Source organism: Anomaloglossus baeobatrachus, chromosome 8, assembly GCF_048569485.1.
Source record: "Anomaloglossus baeobatrachus isolate aAnoBae1 chromosome 8, aAnoBae1.hap1, whole genome shotgun sequence".
NCBI classification, from domain to species: domain Eukaryota; kingdom Metazoa; phylum Chordata; class Amphibia; order Anura; family Aromobatidae; genus Anomaloglossus; species Anomaloglossus baeobatrachus.
In genome coordinates, this window is record NC_134360.1 from 15,376,724 (window position 1) to 15,398,616 (window position 21,893).

Sequence of the window (21,893 nt, forward strand, 5' to 3'; positions counted from 1 at the left end):
GTAAGGCTCAGTACCTTGTAAGGCGCAGTACCTTGTAAGGCGCAGTACCTTGTAAGGCGCAGTACCTTGTAAGGCTATGTACCTTGTAAGGCTATGTACCTTGTAAGGCTGTGTACCTTGTAAGGCTCAATACCTTGTAAGGCTCAATACCTTGTAAGGCGCAGTACCTTGTAAGGTGCAGTACCTTGTAAGGCTCAGTACCTTGTAAGGCGCAGTACCTTGTAAGGCGCAGTATCTTGTAAGGCGCAGTACCTTGTAAGACGCAGTACCTTGTAAGACGCAGTACCTTGTAAGGCTCAGTACCTTGTAAGGCTCAGTACCTTGTAAGGCTCAGTACCTTGTAAGGCTCAGTACCTTGTAAGGCTATGTACCTTGTAAGGCTATGTACCTTGTAAGGCTCAGTACCTTGTAAGGCGCAGTACCTTGTAAGGCGCAGTACCTTGTAAGGCTATGTACCTTGTAAGGCTATGTACCTTGTAAGGCTATGTACCTTGTTAGGCTATGTACCTTGTTAGGCTATGTACCTTGTAAGGCTCAGTACCTTGTTAGGCTCAGTACCTTGTTAGGCTCAGTACCTTGTAAGGCTCAGTACCTTGTAAGGCTCAGTACCTTGTAAGGCTATGTACCTTGTAAGGCTCAGTACCTTGTAAGGCTCAGTACCTTGTAAGGCGCAGTACCTTGTAAGGCGCAGTACCTTGTAAGGCTATGTACCTTGTAAGGCTATGTACCTTGTTAGGCTATGTACCTTGTAAGGCTCAGTACCTTGTTAGGCTCAGTACCTTGTTAGGCTCAGTACCTTGTTAGGCTCAGTACCTTGTTAGGCTATGTACCTTGTTAGGCTATGTACCTTGTTAGGCGCAGTACCTTGTAAGGCGCAGAACCTTGTAAGGCGCAGTACCTTGTAAGGCTCAGTACCTTGTAAGGCTCAGTACCTTGTAAGGCGCAGTACCTTGTAAGGCGCAGTACCTTGTAAGGCGCAGTACCTTGTAAGGCGCAGTACCTTGTAAGGCTATGTACCTTGTAAGGCTATGTACCTTGTAAGGCTGTGTACCTTGTAAGGCTCAATACCTTGTAAGGCTCAATACCTTGTAAGGCGCAGTACCTTGTAAGGTGCAGTACCTTGTAAGGCTCAGTACCTTGTAAGGCGCAGTACCTTGTAAGGCGCAGTACCTTGTAAGGCGCAGTACCTTGTAAGGCGCAGTACCTTGTAAGGCGCAGTACCTTGTAAGACGCAGTACCTTGTAAGGCTCAGTACCTTGTAAGGCTCAGTACCTTGTAAGGCTCAGTACCTTGTAAGGCTATGTACCTTGTAAGGCTCAGTACCTTGTAAGGCTCAGTACCTTGTAAGGCGCAGTACCTTGTAAGGCTATGTACCTTGTAAGGCTATGTACCTTGTAAGGCTATGTACCTTGTTAGGCTATGTACCTTGTTAGGCTATGTACCTTGTTAGGCTCAGTACCTTGTTAGGCTCAGTACCTTGTTAGGCTCAGTACCTTGTAAGGCTCAGTACCTTGTAAGGCTCAGTACCTTGTAAGGCTATGTACCTTGTAAGGCTATGTACCTTGTAAGGCTCAGTACCTTGTAAGGCTCAGTACCTTGTAAGGCGCAGTACCTTGTAAGGCGCAGTACCTTGTAAGGCTATGTACCTTGTAAGGCTATGTACCTTGTTAGGCTATGTACCTTGTTAGGCTATGTACCTTGTAAGGCTCAGTACCTTGTTAGGCTCAGTACCTTGTTAGGCTCAGTACCTTGTTAGGCTATGTACCTTGTTAGGCTATGTACCTTGTTAGGCTATGTACCTTGTTAGGCTATGTACCTTGTTAGGCGCAGTACCTTGTAAGGCGCAGAACCTTGTAAGGCGCAGTACCTTGTAAGGCTCAGTACCTTGTAAGGCTCAGTACCTTGTAAGGCGCAGTACCTTGTAAGGCGCAGTACCTTGTAAGGCGCAGTACCTTGTAAGGCACAGTACATTGTAAGGCGCAGTACCTTGTAAGGCTCAGTACCTTGTAAGGCGCAGTACCTTGTAAGGCGCAGTACCTTGTAAGGCTCAGTACCTTGTAAGGCTCAGTATCTTGTAAGGCGCAGTACCTTGTAAGGCGCAGAACCTTGTAAGGCGCAGAACCTTGTAAGGCGCAGTACCTTGTAAGGCTCAGTACCTTGTAAGGCGCAGTACCTTGTAAGGCACAGTACATTTTAAAGGCGCAGTACCTTGTAAGGCACAGTACATTTTAAGGTGCAGTACCTAGTAAGGCTCAGTACCTTGTAAGGCGCAGTACCTTGTAAGGCGCAGTACCTTGTAAGGCGCAGTACCTTGTAAGGCTCAGTACATTGTAAGGCTCAATTCACACCAATGTAGAAAAAAAATCATCTGATTTTCATTGAATAAAAATGGAGGATTTCTCATCATATGTGTGCCATCCGTCAGCAGTAAATAAACTTTACAAGGCCAAATAGACTTTTTTTGATTAATAATGAAAATGTATCCATAAAAGTCGGATGTTATGCAGTGACCGGGTCGGATCCGATTTTTATTTATGGGCATCCACAGACGTGAATAGACCGATTTCCTTCATCATACTATTTTTTCAGGACCCACCTTTACTGCCCATTGTTAAGGGTGGTTACAAAGATGATCCCTCGCTCTGGCAGACCTGTCCTATCCGGCCGGGGCGTAATACCCCATTTGACCTCTGGGAGTGCTGCAAGTAAATAATACACTTACTGGCAGATTGGAGCCGATCACTTGCTGTGATCACATGTAAACCTGTTATCTTTTTGTAATGGATCCAGTATATAAAGGAAAGCAGCATGATATAGGGGCTTAGACCCCGATTCCAGCGATCTGTCACTTTTTGTTCTGCATGATGTCACTTTGATACAATGTTTTTTCTTCTGCAGTGCTTAGAATGCTGAGCAGTGTATAACCCCGCCACAGCAGCTCTCTGTGTACACTGTATATTGACAAAAAACTGGGGGCATAATTGGACTAGAAGGCAGAAGACACCTAGGCTATGTTCACACAAGGCTTTGTTGGTAAGTTTTTACTGCATTTTTTAGCTGCAGATTTGCATTGGATTTATGTACTTTTTACAGTACCAGCAAAGCCTATGAGATTTCTAAAATCTCCTGCACACACACAAACACCTGCAGATTTCTTCCTGACTGTTTTGTCAAATACCTGCATTTTTGCAGCAGATTTCAAAGAATGAGCATGGCAATCCTTTGCAGCGTTTTTGCAACATTTTTTCATTGATATAACCCATTTTGTAGAAAAAAACGCAGCAAATCCGCACCAAAAACGCCACTAAAAACCGCACCAAAAACGCAGATGACTCAAAAGAGGTAACATCCCGCCCACCTCCTTCCTTCCGCATTGGGGCCGGCGACAGGTAAGGAGACGTTCCTCGCTCCTGCGGTGTCACACACAGCGATGTGCGCTGCCGCAGGAGCGACGAACCACATCGATAACCAACCATTACCGATTTTTGGTTTTGGGACGACCTCTCCATGGTGAACGATTTTCACCATTTTTGAGATCGCTGGTATCACACGCTGCGATATCGTTAATGACGCCGGATGTGCGTCACTAACAACGTGACCCCGACGATAAAACATTATCGATATTGTAGCGTGTAAAGCCCTCTTTAGTCCTGTACTAATCTCCTGCTGATAAAACACTGCTTTTATAGAAAGAACAGCACAAAGACTAGGAAGTGACATATCGCTGGAGTCAGGGTCTCAACCCCTACATTATGCTGCTCTCAGATTATATAACAAAAAACTGCTAGCAGATTGCATTTACCCTTACCCCCCCCCCCCCCCCAATCATTTACAAACTGAGCTAAACATTATAAAATAGAAACCAGTTTCCATTTTTGAATGTCGGCATTTAAAAAAAAAAAAAAAAAAAAAAAAATAACCAAACAAATCTTTTAAAAATGGACACATTGGTTACTGTTTTGCATTCTTTTATTTATTCTATTTGTAACTAATCTGCTTTTATTAGAGGTGTATCTGAATACTTCTAGTATCCTGCACATGCGCAGCGCTAAAAAATGGAGCAGCTAACAGAAGGCATAAAGTGACCATCAGTCATGATCCTTTTCCCATAGACTTAAGGCTATGACCGCACTTTGCGTTTCAGCTGCTTTTTAGGTCCGTTTTGAACTGCACCTTTTAATGCCAAAAGGCATGCGTTTTGATTTTCCATGATAGTCTATGGAAAATGAAGATTTCCTGACCGCACTTTGCGTTTCCAAACGCTGCGTTTAATTTGCTTAATTTGTGGCAAAAACCATGCGTTCAAAGAAGCAGCGTGTCAATTGTTTTTGCCATTTCTGCAGCGTTTTGCTCACATTGAAGTCAATGAGAAGTGTCAAAAAGCAACAAACATCAAAATTCCTGCGTTTTACCTGCTTTTTAGCTGCAGAAACAATGCGTTTTTTTACTTCAAAAACGCATGCTTTTCAGACATTAAAATAATGGAATAATATGTCCCTTTACACACACATAGTCCGACAATTAAATTAGTGAAAATTATGATTTTATTGCTATTTTAGTAATAAATATTATAAAACTGCTATAATTTCATGAAATATAACTACTTTCTTCATTAACCCTTTAGTGACGGAGCTAATTTTCACCTTAATGACCAGACCAAATTTTGCAATTCTGACCAGTGTCACTTCATGAGGTTATAACTCTGGAACGCTTCAACGGATCCCGGTGATTCTGAGATTGTTTTTTCGTCACATATTGGACTTCATGTTAGTACCAAATTTAGGACAATATTTTTTGTGTTTATTTATGAAAAAAATTGAATATTGGCAAAAATTTTGAAAGTTTAGCAATTTTCAACTTTTGAATTTTTATACCGTTAAACCAGAGATTTCTGTGACACAAAATAGTTAATAAATAACATTTCCCACATGTCTACTTTACATCAGCACAATTTTGGAAACAAAATTTTTTTTTGTTAGGAAGTTAGAGGGGTTCAAAGTTTATCAGCAATTTCTCATTTTTACATCAAAATTTACAAAACCAGTTTTTTAGGGACCACATCACATTTGAAGTGACTTCAATAGGCCTAGATGACAGAAAATACCCAAAAGTGACACCATTCTAAAAACTGCACCCCCCAAAGTACTCAAAACCACATTCAAGAAGTTTATTAACCCTTCAGGTGCTTCACATGAACAAAAGCAATGTGGAATGAAAAAAAGCAAAAATTAAATTTTACCTAAAAATGTTGCTCTAACCCAAATTTATTCACTTTTAGAAGAAATAACACAACAAAATGGACCTCAAAACTTGTTCCCCACTTTCTTATGAGCGCGCCGATACCCCACATGTGGTCAGAAACCTCTGTTTGGACAAATGGGAGGGCTCGGAACAGAAGGAGCAATATTTGAATTTTGGAAAGCAAATTTGGCTGAAATAGATTGCGGGCACCATGTTGCATTTACAGGTCCGCTAAGGTACCTAAACAGAAGAAATCCCTCACAAGTGACACCATTTTGGAAACTAGACCCCTCAAGGCTTCTATCTAGGGGTATAGTGAGCATTTTAGATCCACAGGTACTTCACAGATTTTGTTAACGTTACGTTGTCATATTGAAAATTTTAATAATTTTCTCAAAAATGTTGCTTTAGCATCAATTTTCTCACTTTTTCAAGAGGTAATTCCAAAAATTTGACCTCAAGGTTTGTTAACCACTTTTTTATGAGCGCGGTGATACCTCACATGTGGTCTGAAACCTTTGTTTGGACAAATGGGAGGGCTTGGAACGAAAGGAGCAATATTTGAATTTTAGAAAGGAAATTTGGCTGAAAAAGATTGCGGGCACCATGTCACATTTGGAGGACCCCTAAGGTACCTAAACAGCAGAAACCCCGCACAAGTGGCCCCATTTTGGAAACTAGGCCCCTCAAGGAATTTATCTAGATGTTTGGTGAGTACCCTGAACCCCCAGGTGCTTCACAGAATTTTATAACGTTGAGCCATGAAAAAAAAAAAATAAAATTTTACCACAAAATTGTTATTTCAACCAGGTAGCTTTTTTTTTTACAAGAGTAAAAGGAAAAAATTCAGCATAACATTTATTGTGCAATTTCTCCTGAGTTTGGCGATACCTTATATGTGGTGGAAATCAACTGTTTGGGCGCATGGCAGGGCTCGGAAGGGAAGGAGTGCCATTTGACTGCAAAATTGGCTGGAATCAATAGCGGACGCCAGGTTGCATTTGGAGAGCCCCTGAGGTGCCTAAACAGTGGCGGTCCCCCACAAGTGACTTCATTCTGGAAACAAGACACCTCAAGGCTTTTATCAAGGTGTATAGTGAGCAGTTTGAATCCACGAGTACTTCACAGAATTTGATAAGCTTAGGTTGCCATATTGAAAATTTTCATTTTTTTCACAAAACTGTTGCTTTAGCATCAAATTTCTCACTTTTTCAAGAGACAACAACAAACCGTGGACCCCACAGGTTGTTATCCAATGTCTTATGAGCACAGGGATACCCCACATGTGGCCAAAAACCTCTGTTTGGATAAATGGGAGGGCTTGGAATGGAGGGAGCACCATTTGAATTCTGGAAAAGTTGAAATAAATTGCGCGCACCATGTCACATTAGCAGGGCCCCTTGGGTACCTATACATCAGAAAACCCCCACAAGTGACCCCATTTTGGAAACTGGATTTTATTCAGGAGTATAGTAAGCATTTTGAATCCACAGGTACTTCACAAAAATGTTGCTGTAGCAACAAATGTCTCACTGTTAGGCTATGTGGCCATGATCCAGCGACACGGCATCTAGTACACAGTGTCAGCCTCCTGCAGAGATGTGAGTGTTGTCCACGGGAGAACGCAGCTGCCCATGCCCACGATTTGGGTTCAGGCCGCTGTGGAGCTCTATGCTACCTGCAGAGAACACTCATCTCCGCAGCATAAATTGACATGCTGAGACTCGGGAAGCTGCGCCACAGGTCGGTTTATGCTGCGGAGAAAAGAAGCACATTGGGCATGGGATTTCTAAAAATCCTTCCACTGTGCTTCTACTGCACAACGCAGCGTCATGGACACAGGGAAAACACTCTGCGCCCAAAACGCTGCAAACCCTGATTGTGGGCACACAGCGTAAAATGCTACAATGGATGAATGGATAGATGTCAAACAAATATAACGTCCCATTCCCCTGCATATTCTAAGCTGGCGCCCTTTAGTGCCTTTCATGTGGCACTAAAGGGTGCCTAGCCTTGTATTTAGCCCCCCAAAAAATTAATAATTAAAATAAATGACGTGGGGTCCCCCCTATTTTTGATAGCCAGCTAGGGTAAAGCAGACAGCTGTAGCCTGCAAACCACAGCTGACAGCTTCACCTTGTCTGGTGATCAATTTGGAGGGCTCCCCAGGCGTTTTTTTAAAAAAAAAAAAAACGTGGGGTCCCCCCCAAATTAGATCACCAGCCAAGGTGAAGCGGACAGCTGGGGTCTGGTATTCTCAGGGTGGGAAGAGCCATGGTTATTGGACTCTTCCCAGCCTAAAAATAGCAGGCCGCAGCCGCCCCAGAAGTGGCGCATCCATTAGATGCGCCAATCCTGGCGCTTCGCCCCAGCTCATCCCGCGCCCTGGTGCGGTGGCAGACGGGGTAATATATGGGGTTGATACCAGCTGTAATGTCACCTGGCATCAAGCCCTGGGGTTAGTGATGTCACGGCATCTGAACAGATACCCGACATCACTAACCCAGTCAGTAATAGAAAAAAAAAAGACAAAAAAAAAATTTATTTGAAAAAACACTCCCCGAAACATTCCTCTTTTACCAATTTATTGAAAATAAAGAAATTTCGGTCGCTGTAATCCATTTTGGAGGTCCCTCGGCGACTCTGGACCTTCTAGAATATGGGGGGTACGTTCAGGGAACGTATCCCCCATTTTCTGGAAGAGCAAGCTCTCCATGAGCAGTGTGGGTGCAGTAATCTGAGAATACTGCACTCACTCTGCCCCGGTCCAACCTAGGGCAGAGTGACCTGCAGTAAGCTCATTCCAGAATATGAGGGGCACGCTCACAGAACGTACCCCCCATTTTCTGGAACAGCAGCCTCTCCATGTGAGGAGTGTGGCTGCAGATCACTGCACTCACCCTCCCCCGGTCCACAGTGGAGCCTGTGCATCAGCGACGTCAGCAGGATCCCTGCTTGCAGGGATCCAGCTGACAGCCGCTGTCTGCGCATGCGCCGCCAGCATTGAAGAAGGAGGCGGCGATCGCGGGCCCGGAGCGGCAGACAGGTAACGTATAACCGGGGGCTTGGGGGGGGGGGGGGGTGACGGGGGGTGACCTAGTGGGACCTGGGGACACCTTTCTGCCGCATGTGACGTGTCACATGCGGCAGAAAGAGCAGAATGAAGGCGGCCGCGCGCTGTGCGCCGCCATCTTCCACGCTCCGGAGGGGGGGAGGGGGGTGGTGGCTCTGGAGAACCGGAGGGGGCTCCGGTGACCAGAGGGCTCCGGTGGACCGGAGGAGGGGTCAGGGGGAGGACATTTCCCTCCGATCTGAAATGTTTGATCATTTCAGATAGGAGGGAAATGACTGCAGAGCCGGCGGCGGCTGCAGTTTTCTGTGCGCTTCGGCGCCATTTTGGATGTCCGGTGGGGGTAGGGGTGGGGGTGGGGGGACTCTCCGGTACCGGGGGCTTTGGGGGCACTAGGGGGTTAGATTTCTTTCTCATCTGACATGTTTGATCATGTCAGATGAAAAAGAAATCAGTTTTACCGGCCATTTCTTTTTTTTTCATGTGTTCGTCGGTATACGGTGTATACCGGCGATCACATGGTCGGGGTCCAAAAAAAACACCCCGATTCATAATCTGGGGGGTCTCAGCTACCCCCGGTAGCTGAAACCCCCGAGATTTTCGGTCGCTGGGGGGCGCTACAGGGTTTTTTCGGGCCGCCGCTTTAAAGCGGCGGAACAGAATAAGTACCCTGTTTTGCCGCCGCTTTAAGTCGTACGGCCGTCGTTATGAGGTTAATCCAAAAATTATATATATTTTGCTTTTTTTTCTCTTTTATCATTCTGACTATTTAATCTTTATTTAGCAGTGTCTTGATGTTCAAAACGCATCTGTCAAAACGCAGGTGAAAAAGCATGCAAAAAGCACAAAAAAACACATCTAAAACGAGGTAAATACGCATGCGTTTTTAGCGCTAAATTTCTGGAAAAGGCAACTTTGGCTAAATCAATTAAGGCAAAAACGTGCGTTCTGAACTGCAAGTAGAAGAACACAAAGTGCGGTCATACCCTAAAGGTTCCAAAAAGAAAAACCCTCCACAAATTACCGTAATTTCAACTGACGGTCTGTAAAAGGTTTCTCATTACCAAGGTGCCACACAAGAAACATTTCATGATGGGTAAAACCAGTGAGCTGTCTCAAGACCTTCGCAATCTTATTGTTGCATAATATACTGATGGCATTGGTTACAGATGAATTTCTAGATTATTGAAGGTTGGGGCCATAATCTGAGAATGGAATGAACATCATTTCACCATAAACCAACCACAACCAAGAGCTCCCCGCAAGATTCCAGACAAAGGAGTGAACAGAAATAGTAAAAGAGTTGTCAAAGAACACTACAGAAAGACCTGGATTTAGCAGGTACAATTGTTTCAAATAAAATAATAAGTAATGCACTCCCCCTTTATGGCCTGTATGCATGCTCCTGTATACACACTCCTGTATGCACGCTCCTGTATGCACGCTCCTGTATGCACGCTCCTGTATGCACGCTCCTGTATGCACGCTCCTGTATACACGCTCCTGTATACACGCTCCTGTATGCACGCTCCTGTATGCACGCTCCTGTATACACGCTCCTGTATACACGCTCCTGTATACACGCTCCTGTATGCACGCTCCTGTATGCACGCTCCTGTATGCACGCTCCTGTATGCACGCTCCTGTATGCACGCTCCTGTATACACGCTCCTGTATACACGCTCTTGTATGCACGCTCCTGTATGCACGCTCCTGTATGCACGCTCCTGTATGCACGCTCCTGTATGCACGCTCCTGTATACACGCTCCTGTATACACGCTCCTGTATACACGCTCTTGTATGCACGCTCAACTCCATTGCTGACCAGGTTCAAGAGCGTTTAGTTTCCTCAACAACATTTAGACAAGTGTATAAAATACTGGAGAATATAGTCTGGTCAGATGAGACCAAAACTGGACTCTTTGGAGGCCATAATACACAACGTGTTTGGAGGCCAAAAGGCAAATCACCCAGAGAATACCAACAGTGGAGTGTGGAGGTGGGAACATCATGGTTTGGGGCTTTTTCAGCAGACGGCACTGGAAAACTTCACATCACTGAAGGAAGAATAAATGGACAAATGTATCGAGACATTGCTGATAAAAATCTGATTCCATCTACCAGGATGATGAAAATGAAATGAGGGCGGACAATTCAGCAGACAATGATCCTGAACACACGGCCAAGGGAACTGTATACGGCTTTTCTGGAGGCCCCCTGCGGATGTAGCTTCTGTCGTGCTCCGCGCGTTACATGAGCCTCAGCGTTCCTTGTGTCTATGATACATCTAGGGATAGGATTTGCTTTTCTCCTTATTGTTTTATTGGACGTCTTCCAGGAGACCACATGCTACTTTTCATCAGATCACTGTAATTACAGATCTAGAAAGAGAAGCAATGTCTGGACACAAGCCCCTCGGTCCTGCCAGCAGCTGCCACCCCATGCCCCGGCACAAGCAGCGACATATAGTGATATATACACAACATTCCAAATCAACTATATATTGCTACAATTCGTGCTTTACTTTTTATCCAGTGTGTCCACCCGTATCCTGTATACACCGCACCTATATACAGTGTGTCCACCCATCTCCTGTATACACCGCACCTATATACAGTGTGTCCACCCATCTCCTGTATACACCGCACCTATATACAGTGTGTCCACCCGTATCCTGTATACACCGCACCTATATACAGTGTGTCCACCCATCTCCTGTATACACCGCACCTATATACAGTGTGTCCACCCATCTCCTGTATACACCGCACCTATATACAGTGTGTCCACCCGTATCCTGTATACACCGCACCTATATACAGTGTGTCCACCCATCTCCTGTATACACCGCACCTATATACAGTGTGTCCACCCATCTCCTGTATACACCGCACCTATATACAGTGTGTCCACCCATATCCTGTATACACCGCACCTATATACAGTGTGTCCACCCATATCCTGTATACACCGCACCTATATACAGTGTGTCCACCCATCTCCTGTATACACCGCACCTATATACAGTGTGTCCACCCATCTCCTGTATACACCGCACCTATATACAGTGTGTCCACCCATCTCCTGTATACACCGCACCTATATACAGTGTGTCCACCCATATCCTGTATACACCGCACCTATATACAGTGTGTCCACCCATCTCCTGTATACACCGCACCTATATACAGTGTGTCCACCCATATCCTGTATACACCGCACCTATATACAGTGTGTCCACCCATCTCCTGTATACACCGCACCTATATACAGTGTGTCCACCCATATCCTGTATACACCGCACCTATATACAGTGTGTCCACCCATATCCTGTATACACCGCACCTATATACAGTGTGTCCCCCCATATCCTGTATACACCGCACCTATATACAGTGTGTCCCCCCATCTCCTGTATACACCGCACCTATATACAGTGTGTCCACCCATATCCTGTATACACCGCACCTATATAGAGTGTGTCCACCCATATCCTGTCCACCGCCATTAACTTGAGAGCGGCGGCAGCTATAGGCATAGAAGTGGTGTCTAGGTATAGTAAAGTAGCCATGCGCTGCGCAATGAAACCACCTATAGCGCCACCTGGTGGAAAACAACGGAGTTAGCATTTTCATCTCAAAAACGGAACGTGATGGAGAAAAAAAGTGAATTACAAAGTTGTAGGGCATCATCAATTCAATACGAATCGACACCTTGCATACAGAAATGCTATGATTAGAAGGTGTAAAGCTCACACCTTCTAATCATAGCTCCTAGGAAATATATCAAAGAATGTCCAGCGCGATCCTCGGGGTGTATTAAAAATCCAAAGTTTATTGACAAATTTCCATTAAAATACAGCGGTTTGGCAGAAATAATGTAGGGGGATATACCTCATAGAACTACGCGTTTCGACACAGTCTAGGAATAAGACTAAGACTATGTGTCGAAACGCGTAGTTCTATGAGGTATATCCCCCTACATTATTTCTGCCAAACTGCTGTATTTTAATGGAAATTTGTCAATAAACCTTGGATTTTTAATACACCCCGAGGATCGCGCTGGACATAGAGGTATAGAAAGTGAGAGGTGCAGCACAGAGACCTATAGAAGAGCGGTGCAGCACAGAGACCTATAGAAGGCGAGAGGCGCAGCACAGAGACCTATAGAAGGCGAGAGGTGCAGCACAGAGACCTATAGAAGGCGAGAGGTGCAGCACAGAGACCTATAGAAGACGAGAGGCGCAACACAGAGACCTATAGAAGGCGAGAGGCGCAACACAGAGACCTATAGAAGGCGAGAGGCGCAACACAGAGACCTATAGAAGGCGAGAGGCGCAACACAGAGACCTATAGAAGGCGAGAGGTGCAGCACAGAGACCTATAGAAGGCGAGAGGTGCAGCACAGAGACCTATAGAAGGCGAGAGGCGCTACACAGAGACCTATAGAAGACGAGAGGCGCAGCACAGAGACCTATAGAAGGCGAGAGGTGCAGCACAGAGACCTATAGAAGGCGAGAGGCGCAGCACAGAGACCTATAGAAGGCGAGAGGCGCAACACAGAGACCTATAGAAGACGAGAGGTGCAGCACAGAGACCTATCGAAGAGCGGTGCAGCACAGAGACCTATAGAAGGCGAGAGGCGCTACACAGAGACCTATAGAAGACGAGAGGTGCAGCACAGAGACCTATAGAAGGCGAGAGGTGCAGCACAGAGACCTATAGAAGGCGAGAGGCGCTACACAGAGACCTATAGAAGACGAGAGGCGCAGCACAGAGACCTATAGAAGGCGAGAGGCGCAGCACAGAGACCTATAGAAGGCGAGAGGCGCAACACAGAGACCTATAGAAGAGCGGTGCAACACAGAGACCTATAGAAGGCGAGAGACGCAACACAGAGACCTATAGAAGAGCGGTGCAACACAGAGACCTATAGAAGGCGAGAGGTGCAGCACAGAGACCTATAGAAGGCGAGAGACGCAACACAGAGACCTATAGAAGGCGAGAGGCGCAACACAGAGACCTATAGAAGGCGAGAGGCGCAACACAGAGACCTATAGAAGGCGAGAGGCGCAACACAGAGACCTATAGAAGGCGAGAGGTGCAGCACAGAGACCTATAGAAGGCGAGAGGTGCAGCACAGAGACCTATAGAAGGCGAGAGGCGCTACACAGAGACCTATAGAAGACGAGAGGCGCAGCACAGAGACCTATAGAAGGCGAGAGGTGCAGCACAGAGACCTATAGAAGGCGAGAGGCGCAGCACAGAGACCTATAGAAGGCGAGAGGCGCAACACAGAGACCTATAGAAGACGAGAGGTGCAGCACAGAGACCTATCGAAGAGCGGTGCAGCACAGAGACCTATAGAAGGCGAGAGGCGCAGCACAGAGACCTATAGAAGGCGAGAGGCGCAGCACAGAGACCTATAGAAGGCGAGAGGTGCAGCACAGAGACCTATAGAAGAGCGGTGCAGCACAGAGACCTATAGAAGGCGAGAGGTGCAACACAGAGACCTATAGAAGAGCGGTGCAGCACAGAGACCTATAGAAGGCGAGAGGCGCAGCACAGAGACCTATAGAAGGCGAGAGGCGCAACACAGAGACCTATAGAAGGCGAGAGGTGCAGCACAGAGACCTATAGAAGAGCGGTGCAGCACAGAGACCTATAGAAGGCGAGAGGCGCAGCACAGAGACCTATAGAAGGCGAGAGGTGCAGCACAGAGACCTATAGAAGGCGAGAGGTGCAACACAGAGACCTATAGAAGGCGAGAGGTGCAGCACAGAGACCTATAGAAGGCGAGAGGTGCAACACAGAGACCTATAGAAGGCGAGAGGCGCAACACAGAGACCTATAGAAGAGCGGTGCAACACAAAGACCTATAGAAGGCGAGAGGCGCAGCACAGAGACCTATAGAAGACGAGAGGTGCAGCACAGAGACCTATAGAAGACGAGAGGCGCAGCACAGAGACCTATAGAAGAGCGGTGCAACACAAAGACCTATAGAAGGTGAGAGGCGCAGCACAGAGACCTATAGAAGACGAGAGACGCAACACAGAGACCTATAGAAGGCGAGAGGCGCAGCACAGAGACCTATAGAAGGCGAGAGGTGCAGCACAGAGACCTATAGAAGGCGAGAGGCGCAGCACAGAGACCTATAGAAGAGCGGTGCAGCACAGAGACCTATAGAAGGCGAGAGGCGCAGCATAGAGACCTATAGAAGGCGAGAGGCGCAGCACAGAGACCTATAGAAGGCGAAAGGCGCAACACAGAGACCTATAGAAGACGAGAGGTGCAGCACAGAGACCTATAGAAGAGCGGTGCAGCACAGAGACCTATAGAAGGCGAGAGGCGCTACACCGAGACCTATAGAAGGCGAGAGGCGCTACACAGAGACCTATAGAAGGCGAGAGGCGCAGCACAGAGACCTATAGAAGGCGAAAGGCGCAACACAGAGACCTATAGAAGACGAGAGGTGCAGCACAGAGACCTATAGAAGGCGAGAGGCGCTACACCGAGACCTATAGAAGGCGAGAGGCGCTACACAGAGACCTATAGAAGAGCGGTGCAACACAGAGACCTATAGAAGGCGAGAGGCGCAACACAGAGACCTATAGAAGGCGAGAGGTGCAGCACAGAGACCTATAGAAGGCGAGAGGCGCAACACAGAGACCTATAGAAGGCGAGAGGCACAACAGAGACCTATAGAAGGCGAGAGGCACAACAGAGACCTATAGAAGGCGAGAGGCGCAACACAGAGACCTATAGAAGGCGAGAGGCGCTACACAGAGACCTATAGAAGGCGAGAGGCGCAGCACAGAGACCTATAGAAGGCGAGAGGCGCAACACAGAGACCTATAGAAGGCGAGAGGCGCTACACCGAGACCTATAGAAGGCGAGAGGCGCAGCACAGAGACCTATAGAAGAGCGGTGCAACACAGAGACCTATAGAAGGCGAGAGGCACAACAGAGACCTATAGAAGGCGAGAGGTGCAGCACAGAGACCTATAGAAGACGAGAGGCACAACAGAGACCTATAGAAGGCGAGAGGCACAACAGAGACCTATAGAAGGCGAGAGGCGCAACACAGAGATCTATAGAAGGCGAGAGGCGCTACACAGAGACCTATAGAAGGCGAGAGGCGCAGCACAGAGACCTATAGAAGGCGAGAGGCGCAACACAGAGACCTATAGAAGGCGAGAGGCGCTACACAGAGACCTATAGAAGGCGAGAGGCGCAGCACAGAGACCTATAGAAGGCGAGAGGCGCAACACAGAGACCTATAGAAGGCGAGAGGCGCAACACAGAGACCTATAGAAGGCGAGAGGCGCAGCACAGAGACCTATAGAAGGCGAGAGGCGCAGCACAGAGACCTATAGAAGGCGAGAGGCGCAACACAGAGACCTATAGAAGGCGAGAGGCGCAGCACAGAGACCTATAGAAGGCGAGAGGCGCAGCACAGAGACCTATAGAAGGCGAGAGGCGCAACACAGAGACCTATAGAAGGCGAGAGGCGCTACACAGAGACCTATAGAAGGCGAGAGGTGCAGCACAGAGACCTATAGAAGGCGAGAGGTGCAGCACAGAGACCTATAGAAGACGAGAGGTGCAGCACAGAGACCTATAGAAGGCGAGAGGCGCAACACAGAGACCTATAGAAGGCGAGAGGCGCTACACAGAGACCTATAGAAGGCGAGAGGCGCAGCACAGAGACCTATAGAAGGCGAGAGGCGCTACACAGAGACCTATAGAAGAGCGGTGCAACGTTTTTAAAGGACAAAAATAATAAAAATGTTTTTTTCCCCCAAAAAACATACATTTACGTAACAAAAAAAGAAAATGTTGGCAAAGTTTGCAAACCCTTTCTAAATATGTGATCAGAGATATTTTCGCAACGATCGGAGCTATGGATGCAGCGGGCTCAGTACACGTACCGCACATGTTGGAAAGAGGTTAAAGGAAATCTATCACCAAGTTTTTGCTACCCCATCTGATAACAACATGATGTAGGGGCAGAGACCCAGATTCCAGAGATGTTTCACTTACTGGGCTGCTTGCTGCAGTTTTGACAATCACTGTTTTTTCTGCTGCAGATCTAACAGTTCTCTGAATGCTGAGCTCTGTATAACCACACACAGACCACTGATTGGCAGCTTTCTGTGTATAACCCCACACAGACCACTGATTGGCAGCTTTCTGTGTATAACCCCACCCAGACCACTGATTGGCAGCTTTCTATGTATGACCCCACCCACACCACTGATTGGCAGCTTTCTGTGCATAACCTGCCCACACCACTGATTGGCAGCTTTCTATGTATAACCCCACCCACACCACTGATTGGCAGCTTTCTGTGCATAACCCGCCCACAACACTGATTGGCAGCTTTCTGTTCATAACCCGCCCACACCACTAATTGCCAGCTTTCTGAATATAACCCCACCCACACCACTAATTGGCAGCTTTCTGAGTATAACCCCTTCCACACCACTGATTGGCAGGTTTCTGTGCATAGTGTGCATAGGCAGAATGCTGCCAATCAGTGGTCAGGGCAGGGTTGATCTAGCTGGTAGCAGATTTACCACTCCTCTAGTGATAATAACCTGCTGATAAAACACTGATTTTATCAAAAGTGCAGGAAACAGCCTAGTAAGTGACACATCACTGGAATCAGGGTCTTTGCTGCTCTCAGATAAAGGCAAAAATCTGGTGACAGGTTCTGTTTAAGGCTATGTGCGCACATGAGTATTAGGATGCAGTAATTTTTGCACTGTTTCTGCATCTCTTGGCAGAAACACCGCTGCTCAAAACGGAGTGGTTTTGCTGCGCTTTCTGCCTGCATTTCATGGGGTGAATGGGGGTCTGTAGATACCAGGGGACATAGGGCCAGGATTTTTCCGAAGCCCATGTCAAGACATAATAGATCACATTTTGGATTTTTGTACAGTGGGATTCCGGGGCGCTGACTTCTCTCCGTATAGGGAGCACCAGGGCCGCAGCTGTCGCGCCCAGCGCTCGTATCCCATGTTTATGACTAACCAATATAACAAGTAGGGTTGTGCCCTTTCGCCCTTTTGCCCCCGAGTTCGCCTTTTTGGGCACCTGCTTCCCAGTTTGACAGGTGAACCGTCCCCTACAGAATAAAAGATATTATTACACAGGTTCTGCAGTCTGGTCACACATAAATGGCAATGTAAAGCAGCGCGGACCCCGCAGACATTCATAGCAGGATAAATATGTGACCCCCCCTTACTGCAAATCCAAGAGGATGAATGGGAAAAAAGATCTGTGCAGATCAGCCGTGGACGGGCGAGGGGGTCACATTTGTGGCCGTCATTATAAATCCCCCCCAGCCCGAAACTGCTCTTCTTCACATTATTTGTTGGGTGACAGTCGGGGGGACCCAATATATCTGATGGGGGCCGGTCTGGCCAACTTTCATGTAATGTGGATGGGGGGCTTTTACATCAACTATTGTGAATGGTGGATCCTGGGTTATCTACTGTATATAGAGGTGTTATCAGTCATTGTACAGGAAGAGGAGGAGGTGAGCTGTGACATCACCTACTGTGAATCGTGGATCCTGTGTTATCTATTGTATATAGAGGTGTTATCAGTCATTGAACAGGAGGAGGTGAGCTGTGACATCACCTATTGTGATTGGTGGATCCTGTGTTACCTACTGTATATAGAGGTGTTATCAGTCATTGTACAGGAGGAGGTGAGCTGTGACATCACCTATTGTGATTGGTGGATCCTGTGTTATCTACTGTATATAGAGGTGTTATCAGTCATTGTACAGGAAGAGGAGGAGGTGAGCTGTGACATCACCTACTGTGAATGGTGGATCCTGTGTTATCTACTGCATATATAGGTGTTATCAGTCATTCTACAGGAGGTGAGCTGTGACATCACCTATTGTGAATGGTGGATCTTGTGTTATCTATTGTATATAGAGGTGTTATCAGGAGAAGGAGGAGGTGAGCTGTGACATTACTTATTGTGAATGGTGGATCCTGAGTTATCTACTGTATATAGAGGTGTTATCAGTCATTGTGCAGAAGGAGGAGGAGGTGAGCTGTGATTTCACCTATTTTGAAAGGTGCATCCTGTGTTATCTGCTGTATATAGAGGTGTTATCAGTCATTGTACAGGAGGAGGGGGAGGAGGTGAGCTGTGACATCATATCACCTATTGAAAATGCGGGATTCTGTGTTATCTACTTTATATAGAGGTGTTATCAGTCATTGTACAGGAGGAGGAGGTGAGCTGTGACATCATCTATTGTTATCTACTGTATATAGAGGTGTTATCAGTCATTGCACAGGAGGAGGAGGTGAGCTGTGACATGATCTATTGTTATCTACTGTATATAGAGGTGTTATCAGTCATTGCACAGGAGGAGGAGGTGAGCTGTGACATCTATTGTTATCTACTGTATATAGAGGTGTTATCAGTCATTGCACAGGAGGACAGGAGGAGGAGGTGAGCTGTGACATCTATTGTTATCTACTGTATATAGAGGTGTTATCAGTCATTGCACAGGAGGACAGGAGGAGGAGGTGAGCTGTGACATCATCTATTGTTATCTACTGTATATAGAGGTGTTATCAGTCATTGCACAGGAGGAGGAGGTGAGCTGTTATATAATCTATTGTGAATAGGGGAGCCTGTGTTATCTACTGTATATTGAGATGTTATCAGTCATTGTACAGGAGGAGGAAGAGGTGAGCTGTGACATCACATATTGATTTCTGCTGATCCATCAATTACAAATTTCTGTGAAAGTGTAATCTGCTCCTGTCTTGTGTACATGAGATTCTTACACAAATGTTGTGATATTTTAGCAGAACTTGTGACCCCCACTTAAGATTTCTGTATTTGCAGGAGACTTCTGTGGCGCCAGAAGATTTACAAACCTTTCTGGAAATCCGGGAGTTTTCCCCTTTTTTTCTTCGATTTTCCGGCCTCATTCCTCACAAAGTTGTATTTATTTTTTATTTTAGCGACTCGCAGAGGCAAATCTGAGCCCAAATCTCCATGAGATCTGTGCGGATTTTCCTGCGGTTTTTATACAGAAGGGGCTGAGATCCCCGGACCAGGAGCTCTGCAGCGACCTCAGGGTGTAGGGACCGGCCCTGGACCAGACTCATGGCGGGGGTCACTGTGAGAAGTCATCACCACACAGAATCCGCACCATGGGGACATCTGATGAGTATACATTGTATATGGCGCTTCACCTCAGTATATACCGTGCATTAGATCTGACTACAGCTCTATAGATGCCCATATTCCACCAGTCTCCACACTACACACTGGATCCAGTGTGCAGCCCCCTCAGGGAGCCGCGCTGGGGGTTGTAGTCCCCGGCTGCAGCTCTGCTGCTCTCACCTCTCCGCGCTGCTCACGTTTCCTCCTTGATGCATCAGAGCGGCGCCGTCTGCAGAGAACCCCGGGCTCCGCCGGTCACTTCAGCCCCGGTCCCTGCCGTCACTTCAGCCCCGGGCTCCGGTCCCTGCCGTCACTTCAGCCCCGGGCTCCGGTCCCTGCCGTCACTTCAGCCCCGGGCTCCGGTCCCTGCCGTCACTTCAGCCCCGGGCTCCGGTCCCTGCCGTCACTTCAGCCCCGGGCTCCGGTCCCTGCCGTCACTTCAGCCCCAGCTGCTCTCAGAAAACTCGGGAACAATCAAGAGATAAAGCGGCGCCGAGAACCGAGCAGTCCTGTCACTGCGACCAGTGCGAGGAGCAAACTCCGCCCGCTCCCGCCTCCTGCCCGGTCCCGACACCCGGGACTACCTCCCCGAGACACCTCCAGATACCGGGGACTACCTCCCCGAGACACCTCCAGATACCGGGGACTACCTCCCCGAGACACCTCCAGATACCGGGGACTACCTCCCCGAGACACCTCCAGATACCGGGGACTACCTCCCCGAGACACCTCCAGATACCGGGGACTACCTCCCCGAGACACCTCCAGATACCGGGGACTACCTCCCCGAGACACCTCCAGATACCGGGGACTACCTCCCCGAGACACCTCCAGATACCGGGGACTACCTCCCCGAGACACCTCCAGATACCGGGGACTACCTCCCCGAGACACCTCCAGATACCGGGGACTACCTCCCCGAGACACCTCCAGATACCGGGGACTACCTCCCCGAGACACCTCCAGATACCGGGGACTACCTCCCCGAGACACCTCCAGATACCGGGGACTACCTCCCAGAGACACCTCCAGATACCGGGGACTACCTCCCCGAGACACCTCCACATACCGGGGACTACCTCCCCGAGACACCTCCACATACCGGGGACTACCTCCCCGAGACACCTCCAGATACCGGGGACTACCTCCCCGAGACACCTCCAGATACCGGGGACTACCTCCCCGAGACACCTCCAGATACCGGGGACTACCTCCCCGAGACACCTCCAGATACCGGGGACTACCTCCCCGAGACACCTCCAGATACCGGGGACTACCTCCCCGAGACACCTCCAGATACCGGGGACTACCTCCCCGAGACACCTCCAGATACCGGGGACTACCTCCCCGAGACACCTCCAGATACCGGGGACTACCTCCCCGAGACACCTCCAGATACCGGGGACTACCTCCCAGAGACACCTCCAGATACCGGGGACTACCTCCCCGAGACACCTCCACATACCGGGGACTACCTCCCCGAGACACCTCCACATACCGGGGACTACCTCCCAGAGACACCTCCAGATACCGGGGACTACCTCCCAGAGACACCTCCACATACCGGGGACTACCTCCCCGAGACACCTCCACATACCGGGGACTACCTCCCCGAGACACCTCCACATACCGGGGACTACCTCCCCGAGACACCTCCACATACCGGGGACTACCTCCCAGAGACACCTCCAGATACCGGGGACTACCTCCCCGAGACACCTCCACATACCGGGGACTACCTCCCCGAGACACCTCCACATACCGGGGACTACCTCCCCGAGACACCTCCACATACCGGGGACTACCTCCCAGAGACACCTCCACATACCGGGGACTACCTCCCAGAGACACCTCCACATACCGGGGACTACCTCCCAGAGACACCTCCACATACCGGGGACTACCTCCCCGAGACACCTCCACATACCGGGGACTACCTCCCCGAGACACCTCCACATACCGGGGACTACCTCCCCGAGACACCTCCACATACCGGGGACTACCAACCCGAGACACCTCCAGATACCGGGGACTACCTCCCCGAGACACCTCCACATACCGGGGACTACCTCCCCAAGACACCTCCACATATCGGGGACTACCAACCCAAGACACCTCCAGATACCGGGGACTACCTCCCTGAGACACCTCCACATACCGGGGACTACCTCCCTGAGACACCTCCACATACCGGGGACTACCTCCCTGAGACACCTCCACATACCGGGGACTACCTCCCGAGACACCTCCACATACTGGGGACTACCTCCCCGAGACACCTCCACATACCGGGGACTACCAAGCCAAGACACCTCCAGATACCGGGGACTACCTCCCAGAGACACCTCCAGATACCGGGGACTACCTCCCAGAG

General features: G+C 48.4%; 1 protein-coding gene across 1 annotated transcript in view; it reads right to left on the reverse strand.

Moving 5' to 3' along the window:
• ARHGEF3 (Rho guanine nucleotide exchange factor 3) overlaps nt 1-20,052 on the reverse strand; it is a 354,608-nt gene extending 334,556 nt beyond the window's left edge. The window contains exon 1 of the mRNA XM_075321321.1: nt 19,700-20,052. Coding sequence (XP_075177436.1) covers nt 19,700-19,734 — 35 coding nt within the window. The 5' untranslated portion in view covers nt 19,735-20,052. The remainder of the gene's footprint in view (nt 1-19,699) is intronic.
• Nucleotides 20,053-21,893: the final 1,841 nt, after the last annotated feature.